General features: G+C 42.9%; 1 protein-coding gene across 2 annotated transcripts in view; it reads right to left on the bottom strand.

Annotated features, from left to right (window-relative positions):
* llgl2 (LLGL scribble cell polarity complex component 2) overlaps nt 1-14561 on the bottom strand; it is a 42928-nt gene that overhangs the window by 25008 nt on the left and 3359 nt on the right. For both annotated transcript variants that reach the window (XM_069168541.1, XM_069168542.1), the window contains exon 2: nt 3503-3622. In XM_069168541.1, the coding sequence (XP_069024642.1) occupies nt 3503-3577 (75 nt within the window). In that variant the 5' untranslated portion in view covers nt 3578-3622. The remainder of the gene's footprint in view (nt 1-3502; nt 3623-14561) is intronic.

The raw sequence follows: 14561 nt of genomic DNA, 5'->3' as shown, positions 1-14561 counted from the left end.
TTTTCTCCCTTAAAGAGGAGTTTTTTCCCTCCTAGGTTATGTGGGAATTGTTGAATTATTGGGTTTCTCTGTATAATATTGTAAAGTCTTGCTGTAAGGACTTTAATGTGTTAAGTGCCATGAAATAACCTGTGTTGTGATTTGGCGCTATATAAATAAAGTTGAATTGAATTGAATTAAGTGAAATGATGCCTTTATTAACACACCGGTGCTTTAACAAGTCCATGTGTCTGTTTACTGACAGCAGAAACGATGGGACTGTTTTCCAGCAGTGAAGCAGTCACAGCAGCTCATGGTGGAGAACTAGGTTTGCTTTTGGATATTAGAAAACTTCATGAACAGGCTCAGCTGAATGACTTCTTTCTGTATGTTAATCAGCAGCCAGGTTTTCTGTGACTCATCATGCAAATGAGTTTTATTCAGACAGGAAGAAATTAGCTCATTTAACTACAGTCTATTACTGTTTTTGTATTTAACAGATCAAAGCTAGAAGTGTCAGTGTAAACCCAAAATGACAAAACAGTTCCTGAACAAATGACATCACCTGGTAATATTTGACACATCCTGTATGTGACGCTGAGATTCTTAACTTCAATAGATATTATATTGTATAATATATTATATTCAAGTAAGCAGGTTACACTCTGTTTTCTCTGCAGCATTTCACATGTGAAGTGAACCTGGACAGATTTCTCTGGTACGTATTTATGTGTCAGCAGGTTCCTGATCAGCGGTTTGTGTGCAGCAGAAGACTGCAGACGGAGAGAACAACCAGCAGAGAGATGATTATATGGAGGGATGAGTCCTTGTATTTCAGAGGATCACATCCAAAGTCTGAGTCAGATGGAAACTAACACAACGTGGCCAGTTGAACTGCATGCAAGCTATTTTCCACCTCTGAACATGTACGTGTTCACACTGAGCTCCACTCTGCTTCCACACACACACACACACACACACACACACACACACACACACACACACACACACACACACACACACACACACACACACACACACACACACACACACACACACACACACACACACACACACACACACCAGGTTGCAGTTTAGCGCTCTGCTTTGACACAGCGATATTTAAATGTATAAATAGTCTGATTTGACTTGACTGTGAAGATGAATTTTCCTGTATTAGCAGCATTCCCTAAACATTGTTTATATCGTTATTTTTTGATCTGTCTAAGACAACGACAACACTATTGACAGGATGGATTAACGATCTCCCCTCACATGTGTCTGCTCCACACCGTGTGAGCATAGCAGAGCTGAAACACAGAGATCACAAACCAGTGCGACTATCATTGCCTGCTAAACGCAGCACAGACTCTCACACCGAGCGGAAAAAATTCATAAATTTAGTAAATAACATCTTAAAAATATTGCAACAGCACGGCCAGAACTTTAAAGCAAATATCTGTCATTAAGTAAGTGAGAGATTCAAGTTTCAGCGCTGGACGTCTGAGGGCCACAACTTCCGTTTAAAATTAAAAGCCATCCAGTTTCCACAACCGAGAAGTAACAAATGCATGGATTCATTTTCCAGCACCACACTGAGACATGATGTTACTGATTTTGACAATAACACAGATGAAAAAAAAAAAAGAAAACCTGAAACCGTGAAACTCTCTGTGTCTGGTTTTCAGTCATCACTGAAATATATCTATTAGATGAGATTTGATGCAACGTAGTGCAGTTCCTTTAATCCCAATAACTTGTTCCAGTCTCTGGGAAAAAGATGTTGCAACCAATGGAGTCAAATGCAGCACTGAGATCTGCAGAACAAGTGTGAAGATGAGTAGGAAGATGAGTAGGAAGACGAGTAGGAAGACGAGTGTGAAGACGAGTATGAAGACGAGTGTAAAGATGAGTGTGAAGACGAGTAGGAAGACGAGTAGGAAGACGAGTATGAAGACGAGTGTAAAGATGAGTATATGAGTATAAAGACGAGTAGGAAGACAAGTATGAAGATGAATGTAAAGATGAATGTAAAGATGAGTAGGAATACGAGTAGGAATATGAGTAGGAATATGAGTAGGAAGACGAGTATGAAGACGAGTAGGAAGACGAGTAGGAAGATGAATGTAAAGATGAGTAGGAAGATGAGTAGGAAGATGAGTAGGAAGACGAGTATGAAGACGAGTATGAAGATGAATGTAAAGATGAGTATATGAGTATGAAGACAAGTATGAAGATGAATGTAAACATGAGTGTAAAGATGAACGTAAAGATGAGTGTGAAGACGAGTAGGAAGACGAGTATGAAGACGAGTGCAAAGATGAGTATATGAGTATAAAGACGAGTATGAAGACGAGTATGAAGATGAGTATATGAGTATAAAGACGAGTATGAAGACGAGTATGAAGATGAATGTAAAGATGAGTATATGAGTATAAAGACGAGTATGAAGACGAGTATGAAGATGAATGTAAAGATGAGTATATGAGTATAAAGACGAGTATGAAGACGAGTATGAAGATGAATGTAAAGATGAGTATATGAGTATAAAGACGAGTATGAAGATGAATGTAAAGATGAGTATATGAGTATAAAGACGAGTATGAAGATGAATGTAAAGATGAGTATATGAGTATAAAGATGAGTATAAAGATGAGTAGGAAGATGAGTATAAAGATGAACGTAAAGATGAATGTAAAGATGAGTATATGAGTATAAAGATGAGTAGGAAGATGAGTATAAAGATGAACGTAAAGATGAATGTAGAGATGAACGTAAAGATGAGTATAAAGATGATTATGAAGACGAGTAGGAAGACGAGTAGGAAGACGAGTAGGAAGACGAGTGTATTGTCTGAGGCTCTGTGCTGTGATTCACTCCACATCCTGACTGAAAATCTTCAAACACACTGCTCCACAGATGGTCACATATTTGATGTTCAACAATTTCTTCAAGAATCCCAGGAATAAAGGAGAGGCTGGATGGAGGTCTGGAGTCGGCTAAAACGTGTGGATCAAGTTCTTATTGTGGACGTTTAATTACTCCAGCGATAAAAGCCTGTGAGAAAGTGGGTCATGCAGCCCGACGACGAGCACGCAGGTCATTTTACCTAACAGGGGTTGAAGAAGAATAAAGTTCATGTTTGGGAAAAATTAAATTCATGTCCTTAATCGATAGAAATGTTGCAGAAGGACTTGAATCCAACAGTTGATGTGAGCCACACCACCTCCAAGCTGGAGCTGTTCTCCTTCAAGCTGAAAGGTGATATCTGTGCAGGTTACATTCACAAGCTCCAGCTCCATCCTGGAGAAGCACAGCAGCTGCTGTCCTTAACTTACACTTTCTGACACAAGCTAGTTTCCACGGTTGCATTTGACAGATTTTTGAGACGCAATGAAAACGGTCGTGATCTAAATCCCTGATGCATGTGCTCAGATTACCCGTCTCACCTGGTTTCTCTCAGCAACCTGGTGACTTCATGTCAACACAGTGCAGATGTGCGTGTTGTGTCGGGTTCACTTGCCTTGTTGAACTGGTAGAGTTCCTGTTTGAGTCGATCTCTCTGGGACTCCTGGCCATGTCGCCTGAACCTCTTCATCCTGTCTCAGCACCGGCGTGGAGCCTGCAGGCCCACTGATGCACGCTGGAGGGAGAGAGGGAGGGAGGGAGGGGGAGTAATTACAATTCCAGGTAATTACATGCTGGTTCTTATTCATACAGCAGCACAACTGTGTTTTCCAACTGTTTGAATGAAGGCACACTCCAAGATGAGTCTGTAAATGTGTGTCCCCTCTGAACACTGAAGAAATTTCCCCTCGGGGATTAATAAAGTGTATAAAATCAAATAAAAAAAAACACTAATGCCAAAACCCAGCCAGTAATCTGTGGAGTCTCAGCTGATTGACTGTTTTCTCCACCAAGGCTCAGGACGAAAGGAATTCTACAGACGGAGTGGCACTTTGTCATCTGAATAACACACACACACACACGCACTCTGTCCAGCCTCTTTAGCAGCAAATGGCAGCTGATGAAAACACCTGTCACACACAGAGGTGGTTTCCATAGAGGCCACTTCAGAGACAGGGAGAGAGGAGAGGAAAGGGGGGAGGAGGGAGACAATGGAAGGAAAAAATAGAATCCTTGTATTCTTTCTTTCACAATCAGTGGAGGCCTCTGAGCTGGCCTCTGTGGGGGCCTCTGAGCTGGCCTCTGAGCTGGCCTCTGAGGGGGCCTCTGAGCTGGCCTCTGAGCTGGCCTCTGTGGGGGCCTCTGAGCTGGCCTCTGTGGGGGCCTCTGAGCTGGCCTCTGAGCTGGCCTCTGAGCTGGCCTCTGTGCTGGCCTCTGTGGGGGCCTCTGAGCTGGCCTCTGTGGGGGCCTCTGAGCTGGCCTCTGAGCTGGCCTCTGTGCTGGCCTCTGTGCTGGCCTCTGAGCTGGCCTCTGTGGGGGCCTCTGAGCTGGCCTCTGTGGGGGCCTCTGAGCTGGCCTCTGTGCTGGCCTCTGTGCTGGCCTCTGAGCTGGCCTCTGTGGGGGCCTCTGAGCTGGCCTCTGTGGGGGCCTCTGTGGGGGCCTCTGTGCTGGCCTCTGAGCTGGCCTCTGAGCTGGCCTCTGTGGGGGCCTCTGAGCTGGCCTCTGAGCTGGCCTCTGTGGGGGCCTCTGAGCTGGCCTCTGTGCTGGCCTCTGTGGGGGCCTCTGTGCTGGCCTCTGTGGGGGCCTCTGAGCTGGCCTCTGTGGGGGCCTCTGTGGGGGCCTCTGTGGGGGCCTCTGTGGGGGCCTCTGTGCTGGCCTCTGTGGGGGCCTCTGAGCTGGCCTCTGTGCTGGCCTCTGTGGGGGCCTCTGTGCTGGCCTCTGTGGGGGCCTCTGTGCTGGCCTCTGTGGGGGCCTCTGTGCTGGCCTCTGTGGGGGCCTCTGTGCTGGCCTCTGTGCTGGCCTCTGTGCTGGCCTCTGTGGGGGCCTCTGTGCTGGCCTCTGTGGGGGCCTCTGTGCTGGCCTCTGTGGGGGCCTCTGTGCTCTGTGCACAAGGTTTCAGACGGAGGCACTGGAAAGCTCATAACTGCGGTCAGACGCATGATCCGATGTCACAAGTCCGTGACAAAGGCCCCCGCAGTGAGTCACAGTTTTCTGTCTGAACCAGCTCATTTGTCTCGGTCCAAACCCAGACATAGTTCTGGTTTTACCCTCATATCAGCAGCGCTGCTTTGACTCACTGCTGCGCTGCACATGTGCGTCACACATTTCCAACTTTGGCTGTTCTTGAAACACTGCAGGGACAAACTGGCTGCTAGACCTTCTCTGAGCATTTTAACATGTCTACAGATGTGGACGAATTTGTTGTTAAAGCTCATTAAAACAATAATAATAATAATAATCATAATCTGTATTTGTATAGCACTCTTCATTCAAGAAATGCAGCTCCAAGTGTTTTACAGCAAGAAAATGACATGCAGTGTTTCACATAAAAACATATAACGGAACATTTTAAAATATAGAAAAGAAATTAGATGCACAAGAACAGATAAAATGCATAAAATTAAACAGAGTTCAAATGTAAAATAAGCAATATGCATTTTAAAAGACTCCGTAGTTCGAGAGAGCCTCAACAATGATTCATTTCTCCAGAAAAATGAGAAAATTAAACACAATTGTCAGAAAATTTGACATTAATTATCGTTTTCGACACAAAGATTATTGTAAAAGGGCCTGAACAGATTGAATGGTGCCCCGAGAAAGAAATGAGAAATGGGTTATAATCATATTTCAGACTGTTTTCTTTAATAATTGTTACACGTCTTCAATCTTGTAAACAGTCATTTTTAAATGGAGAAAGGTGTTCACTGCTGTTTGGTATCACTGTGTGCAGCACACATGAGATGGCAAAGAACATGAGAGGCCAACATGTTGAAGTTAACGGCTGTTAGAGCATCTCCAACCAGCTTCATGTTCCTCGGACTACAGCTGCAAATGTTAGGAAGCAGTTTACGGTCCGTGGGACCGGAGTCAAACTGTCTGGATGCAGCAGCAGGAGGAACATGACTGGACCGGACTGAACAGGAGGACTGATGGTCCACAAACAACCAGAGATACAAGCTGAGCTCCAGGGTCTCTGCACATCCGTGTCAGATCGCAGCATCACTCACTTTCTGAGCTGAGAAGAACTTGCAAAAATGACAAGCCACAATGCATCTGGGAGAAAGTCATTTGGACAGATGAGACAAGATTGGAGGTTTTTGATGTCCTATCAGCTTTGTGTTCACAGAGGAAAAGATGAAGTTCTCCAAGAATGAAACACCATACCAGCTGTGAAACATGAAGGTTCAGTTCTGAGAGCCTTGAATCTGTGCAGCTCAATGAAATCTCAAGATTATCAAGGAACTCTGCAGCCAAACGTGTTGCCCAGTGTTACAAAGCTCTGTCTCAGTCACAGTCCTACAGCAGGACAATGACCAAAACACACAGCTGAAAGCAGCCACAATGGATCAGAACCAAACATTGGATTGTTCTGAAGATATCCTCTCCGAGTCCTGGTCTGAATATATCAAACATCTAGAGAGCTGAAATGCCTTCAAACCAGAGACAGCTAGAGCAGCTTGTTCTGGACAAGTGGACCGAAGTACTGCTGACAGGAAGTCCCGCTGAGACGCACAAGTCGTCAGTTTGCAGTGATTCACTCTGGAGGTTGTGCTACAGGTCAGGTTCAGGGTCCCAGCAATACTTCATTATCTAAAATATTTAGTTAAAAAGAAAAAAGATGGATGACATTTACTTTTGACATGTTTTCATGGAGGGGTGAGAGAGAGAGAGAGAGAGAGAGAGCGAGAGAGAGAGAGAGAGAGAGAGAGACAGAGAGAGAGACAGAGAGAGAGAGAGAGACAGAGAGAGAGACAGAGAGAGACAGAGAGAGAGAGAGAGAGAGAGACACAGAGAGAGACAGAGAAAGAGACAGAGAGAGAGAGACAGAGAGAGAGAGACAGAGAGAGAGAGAGAGAGAGAGAGACAGAGAGAGAGAGAGACAGACAGAGAAAGAGAGACACAGAGCTTTAAGCTCTGCTCACAATGACAGAGTGGGAGGTCGGCTTCACAAAGGGCTCCTCGGGGCAGCGAGAGGAATCTACTGATGGAAAACCAAAACTTTACAATCTGTTTTTATTTTTATTTTTTTTAAACTATACACATGTAAACAGTGAATCAGGCAACCAACATGGAAAGCTAGAGTTCATCTTTTAAAAACAAACCCAAAAACTTCTATTGTGCACGTTTCAAGATTCTGGCAGTTCAACCATATATCACGGTATTTTTGATTTCGCATGACTTGGCATTTATATCAATTTAAAGGGGTTTATTGTACTGTCAGGAGTTTTACAAATATGTATGATATTTTTAAAAGGACTGTGTGAAACATTATTTTCGTCCTGACTTGGTATTCTGTAAAATAAACACACATGGCGACACATTTCCGTCCAGCCTTTCTTTTCACACTACACCTGACAGAAGCACTCGTTTAAGGGTATACTCCCTCTAGTGGCACGAAGGAGTATTCATTCCTGTCTTGGTACTTTGGAGGAAAACGAAACAGTAGCAGGTGTTTCCAGACCGGAGGAACTAGTTCACAGCTCTAAGAACGGTGGGACTGTCCTCACCGCGGGAACTGAGAACCTTTTAAGTTCCCTTAACTACGTTTTGTGGGACTTTTTTAGCTCCTCCCTCTGCCTAGGTACTCTCCCCCGTTGCCATAGCAACTGTCACGACACACACAGGAGCAAAGACAACCGCTGTGTTTAAAACAGTCAGCAGGTAAACTACAGCTACCAACCAAGTTTCAGCTGAAGGCACAACACTGAGAAATGAGACGACAACAAACGTGCCGGCTTTATTGATCCGATCCACATCGGAGGAAATACAGCGCGACTTCCTTTCAACAAGGGGAATTTAAAAAGTGGCTCCGTTGACGTGCTGCTCAGCGGTGTGATGATGTTTGAAGCAGGTTGTTGAGGATTTTTTTAAATGTAAAATGTGATCGTTTGACTTCAGACACAAGTTCCTGAAAATGTTTCACAATAAAAGCCTTTTTATCAGGGGTTTCTTTCTCATAAAAGGCTAAAGGGCTTTTAGTTTGAAAAATACAGGAAGTGTTGAGTTTCTATTGACCTGTGATGCAAAACTAACAACGCAAATGATATCGGATCATAAGGAGGCTTCAAGTGGATCAGTTAATATATCTTAAATATAATTATGATAAATTAAACTGTTCCTTTTGTTTTTATTGTTTCTCTTGAATGAAAAACGCTTTGGATTTTCAAACAGATAAAATATGTTGATGAACTTTAACCGGATCAAGTAAACTGAAAACTGTATTTCATCAATTGGTGAAATAAGTGGTGCAGCGTCGCTACGGCAACAGTGATGTCATTACACAGTTCTGCTGGTGGTGTGAATGCAAACAGCGAAAGGCCGGAGAACCCGTTTAGTTCTGGGGGAACTAAATACGATGGAAGTCGTTCCCTTCAAGAACGTGTTTGGTCTGAAAAGGTCTCGTGACTCCGTGTTTTCATGTCCCTGAACATATATATAGATATAGATATATATAGCTATACATAGATGTATATAGATATATATATATAATATCTTGACCGTCTGTGGAGGGACAACGTCCTCACACAGCCACTGCTGGCTTTTTTTTTTTAATTTATCAGAGTTATGCATGTTTTTTTGTTTCACATGTTTGCTATAGCAGTTTGGTGTTAAATAATGAGTTGTGGGTTATTAATTGTTGTGGTATAGAGTTACCAGCATCAGTAAGCAGGATATTCCTGTTTCCAGGAACATGGAGGCGTCTCCTGTAAATATCGTCATCAAGGTGTTCTGACGTGTTCCACACAGCAAAATGTTGTTGTTTTTTATCTTTACACAACGTTTCCAGTCTTTCGTTGACCCTGTTCCAACTTTTTTGAGACATGTTGCTGCCATTAAATTCAAAATGAGCAAATATTTTATATAAAACAACAAAATGTCTCAGTTTCAACATTTGATATGTTGCCTTTAGTTGTTTTTTTACATTTTACACAGCATCACAACTTTTGGGGAACCGGGATTGTAGAGTTGTAACTTTGGTTCCATGAGTGTGTGTTTAGTTTTCTGTCCAACAAGTATATGCAGTAACTATATTGTGACGATATGAAAAATGTATATAGTTCAGGAATTAAAAATAGTACAGCAGCTGGACGGGTGTACCGCCCAGCATTAATGTGTGAGTTTCACACATCCTAATCCCACTCTACACTCTCTCTACAAGCACATTAATTGTGGCCTTTCAAGTAATCTGACAGACACTGGAGCACATATTACCCAGTCATTAAAACACACTCGTGTTATTTCTTTCACCAGCTACTTATCAAGGGCCAAAGTTGGGGATGAACATTGTAATTATGTGAACTGCAGTGACATTTAAGGCCGTAAATTCAGACAGTCAGATTAAAATCCTCTCTGCTGAGAAGAGGAACAGAAAATCAAAGAAGCTGAAACTTAGTTAGAAAAAAAGTTGTATTATTTATGAATGTTGTCCAGTTCTACCACTGTCCCACAGGGATCTATTAGGACTGATTTCTGTATGAAGTTTCAGTATCTACATGTCTATTTAACTGGATTACAGGTAGAAGTGAAGGTGGGATTTTGTCATCTTATTTCTAGAATGACCTTTGTTTTGTCACTATTGAACTTTACAACCATTATAATTATTAAATTTTATCCCCTACCGTTGTCTGAAAGAAACAAAGTACGAACGTACTCAGAACTGCAGTTATGTCCAGCAACTACTTCATTATTTGCTTACTTCTTGTGGCCGTTTTATTCCACTCGTGCTTTTTTGTGTCGCTCACGCAGACCTGCAGTCCAGACGTGGTGGACACCGGTGAACGTTACCCGAGCTGATGACAGATACACTCGGTACGTATCAGTGGACAAACCTCGACCCCAAACTGCTGAAAACCAGAGCAGAACATCAGCATTGTTTGAATACACCCAACCTGTAACTACTGAAAGTCACAAGGATGCTAATGTGAAGCTAGCAGTCAAACCCAGAGAACCCGAATCCGTCTGCCTCGATGTCAGTGTGGACAAAAAACTGAAAAATATCCTGCCTCCATTTCATATATTTCATCCCAAAAATCCAGAAGCGGTCGGTCTGTACGAAATACAACCTTTAACCCTGCGTCCTCAAACTGTCAGTCTGCTCCTGGTCATTGGCTGGTCGTTCTTCCTCACTCTGATTATAAGATGGACCTTTGAAAGTCTGAGACTCTGAACAGTCAACAGGACATTCAGCTTCACAGGAGACTGTTTGCAGGAAACTGTGAATCAGTTTGAACACAGAGGTTCATTTACGTTGTGGACGAGCTTGTTACTGTGAAACTGTTAGTTTCAGGTCAATCAGCAGAACAATGGAGCAGCGAAGTGAGACGCCGAGGTCGGTTTGTGACCGACGGTCTGGCCCAACTCGTATGGACTTTCCCAGGAATTTCACTCAGCAGAAAGAGAGCAGTGGACATGAAAGGAATAACAGCAGATGACAGTGAACGGGCCGTCTTTCATCACGTTGTTTGATCTGCCGTGAGCTCACCTCTCAGGAGGACAAGGCTATAAACTGTATTTACCTTTGATAGCAGATTCAGCCGGTTTATTGACTCATGTCACAGTCACATTCTTCACATTCATCTCTGCGGTCCAATGGGAACATCACAGGAACCGATACCAAGCTGAAACCAAAATACTGAGAATACGATGGTGCTTGTTATCTCTAAAGGTATTAAAAGTATCATTTTGCAAACTAATTAACTTTTTGACATCTGTAATCGTCTCTGCACATTTCTCCTGTTAGCACCGTGACGTCAAATCTCACAACTCCACTTTACCATTGAAACATGCCTAAAATGTTGTAACAATATTTAATCTTATGTATTACACTCACAGACTATATAAAAGTGTTCGTAGCTTCAGGTCTGTAAAATGGTTCTGATCCAGAAGTGTCTTCAGCTGCAATCCCAGCGAGTGCCACTAGAGGTCGGCTCCAAAAAGCCTCCGGCTCCATAGACTCCCATTCAACTTCTCTCATCAAATCCAAAGTGAATAAAATGTGTCCATCAGTTATCTCGGTGTTGTTAGCTAAAGTCACTCCTTCTTATTAGTTTTCTGGAGGTCCATCTGAAAATAATCCCTCATTCATTAGAAAAGAAGATTCAAGAAGACCTGTTTTTGGGGGCGTGTCTGTTTGATTGACAGGCCTGTGGTGCAGTCAGGTTACAGCTATCGGTGGGCGGGGCGTAGTATAGTCATGGTTTCCAATCAGATCGGTCAGATCCACCTCTGGCTCCTCCCCCAGCTCGTCCAAATATGGTCACTTCCTGCTCCAAACCGCTCCGAACTAACAAGATGGTGACGGACAGAATCTGAACTGGAGGATTCATAACGTTCACAAACCAACGATGACATCGCTGGTGGTTGATGACATCACTGATGGTTGATGACATCACTGATGGTTCCCGCTTGATTACACCTCAGCTATTTCTTATTTTCATATTTGAGGAAGCTGGGAAGAAGAAATGCTTTGTCACCATTAACAAATTGATTGTTTTTCTTTTTCATGGCACAATATGGTATCCTTGTTCTTTTTTAACTCCAAGGTACTATCCAACCTTCATTCTTGAAATATTTTTTTTACTTTTTTTAAATGAAAGAATTAATATTTGAATAAATTAATTCCATTGGTGTATTTTTTGCGATGCTTCCAGAATTGTTGTGTTGTGAGTTGTAGAATTTCAATGGTATTTCATTTCGCTGTGATGTCATCAAATTCCCAGCATATCCACTGAACCATCACAGTTGAGAAGGGCGTCAATGGAGGAAAAAAAAAAAGTACAAAAAAAACAAAACATGCTTGGACACGACGATAGCAGCAGCAGCCTGGAGAGACGGCAGCTCGACCTGCAGAGCTGCTGCACGCTGATTCAGAGGGACGAGTGGCCGGGAAATGCCAGGCATCCAAAACATCTGACTTGTGAGCTTACGCAATCAGCAGCCTCCACAGCACTCGCTGTGAGACAGGAAAGAGGGAGCAATGACAACCAGCAACTCCCTGAGTGACATCTGAAGAACAAACACACCGATTCTCTGTCTCAAATAATGAAGTCAGCAATGAAAACCACATTCACACAGGTGTAGTCCAACCTGCTCAACAGCTGCTGGTGGACTCAGTCTACATTTTGTGTTTACTTGTGTTATCTTTCACTAATATTTAAATTTGTTTGATGATCTGAAACATTTAAGTGTGACAGACATGCAAAAAAATTGGAAATCAGGAAGGAGGCAAACATTTTTTCACACCACTGTACACACACACACACACACACACACACACACACACACACACACACACACACACCCCAAATAAAAGTGAGTGTGTACGGCCCGACACCTCGTGGATCTTGAGGTTGACATCACGGAGCTATTCTGGGCTGTCGTGATCCACGTGAAGCACAAAGTGCTCTCCGGTGTATTTACACTGAAGAATGCAGCTCATAAGTCAGAGCAGTGGGAGGAGTCAGTAACGACTACCCATGACAGAGATGCTTCCTTCCAGTGTCTCCAACACAACAGAGAGGAGATCTTTTCAGTTCTGGGTGCGGCTGGCAGGATATCATATCTCCCACCAACCCACTCCCTCCTTCCTGTAATCAGAACCAGAGACATGAACTACTGAAGCTCAGATTCTCACTGGCCTCCATTCACGTAGTCCTCAGGACATTCACACAGAGCAGATCTAAAGGAGGCTCGCTTCACTTTACCACAAAATAAAACCAACTTCAGATTAATGCATCACAGAAAACTGGAGCAGCAACTTCGGAGACGGTCGGATTCCCGTCAGACAAGAGGACGACGGCTGCAGGAGGCCGATGGGAGACGGCACTGATTACTTTGGTGTCAGGGTTGTATTTTGTCGTGTAGTGAAGGAACACGAAGAGAACATCCAGTGTGAATATCGTTATCTTTTCTTAATAAAAGCTCAAAATATAGTCTGAACATGGGAGCAGGTCAAACGGTGCCAGCTTAAGGACACTCTGTCCCTGAAACCAGACTCACGCTGTCTCGTGACAAAGTCGGCTTTTGATCTGTGGAGCGTCTGCTCGCGGCTTTGCTCTGAAAGAACTGGCAGACTTACGATACACTAGTTTTACCAGAGTTTGCTCTGCATCTCATTTTCATTCATTTGACTTCCACGCAGATCTTTTGATGGCTGTAGTCGGCTTTGCATGTTTCTCCTGTTCGTACAGTCACGTTTAATCTCACAGCGTCACACGTTTAACCCGAGAGGCAGTGATGTGTTCATTCTTTAGTTTCTTAATGACGCCTTTAGGTGAATTACCACCACATTACTACCAGGCGCCATTAAAAACAAGCAAAAATATACTTGATACGACTTAATTTTGTATTATTTGATGACTATTCGAAAATCATGACCCTTCCCTAAAGAAAAACAGCACTCATTTGCATTTTTTGGAGGAGATGCATACGGTATACAGTATAATAAAGAACAGATTGAATAGCACTGAATAAAAATCAAATCCTACAAGAACAATAGAAGTTTATGATAATGTTTGGTGCAATCACATCATCTATATGAGGCAGCAAGTGCAAGCCTGCAGTTTCACATTTAATAAATAATTGCAATTTAAACTGGAAGTAGACATTTTCTTCGAAACGTTGAGTCCTACTTTGGGTTCAGTGAGACTCTGTTTACTGTTGAAGCTGTAAAATGGTACATAAATAGTTTTGAGCAACAAAACTCAGAATTTGATTCATTTGGTGCAAAAAATATTAGCAAATTCTAGATGAGCTGCAGTCAGTCATTTTATTCCAATTCAAGTTCAGTTTGGACATTTATGGCCAAACACCTGTTAAAGTTTCTTGTGCTGCAGGAAATGGAGCCTAGTTAACGTTTACCAATAGTGAGGCGTTTAGGGAACATCGGTAAATTGTAGGATCTAGCAAAAGCTTCCATTGGAGGTTTTGGGGAAAATCAGTGTAGCAGTCCGAACAATACTTTGTACACGTGTTTTAGACATCTGTTAAATGTAGCTACAGAAAACAAGCGACAGACTTCAGCTCTCCTCTCTAAAGGCATGAAAACTAAAGACTCGTGCTGTAATGCGTCATTTTCTTTTTCTGAAACGGATTCTGAAAAGTATTGTTTAGGAACAGGTACTGAAGTCAAAGTATCCGAACTACACTAGAAAGGTTTTGAAGGACAACCAGTCCTGCACGTGTCCTTTAAACAAAAAGCATGTAGTAGGTTTGCTCCTGATGTTACGAGCTTTGACTTTCCCTCTTGTGATCGTCGACAGACCAAATTATTTGCTTCAAATCCGGCGCTCCTGTTCTCTCCCTCAACCAATAACAACACAGCGTTACACTACGTGATGCGGAGCAGCAGCAACCAGCCGTGAGGTGAAATGAACCCAGTGACAAAGAAAGAAAAAGAAAACGTACAGAAAACTAAACTTTTGTGTCTAATAAAAGAAGAAACTTGGTTGTTTTCC

This window comes from Embiotoca jacksoni, unplaced genomic scaffold (genome assembly GCF_022577435.1).
Source record: "Embiotoca jacksoni isolate LCO1_2020_lvr unplaced genomic scaffold, fEmbJac1.0.p SCAF_40, whole genome shotgun sequence".
In the NCBI taxonomy this organism is placed as follows: domain Eukaryota; kingdom Metazoa; phylum Chordata; class Actinopteri; family Embiotocidae; genus Embiotoca; species Embiotoca jacksoni.
Note: the sequence above shows the minus strand (reverse complement) of the source record. Positions and strands in the feature narration are given on the sequence as shown.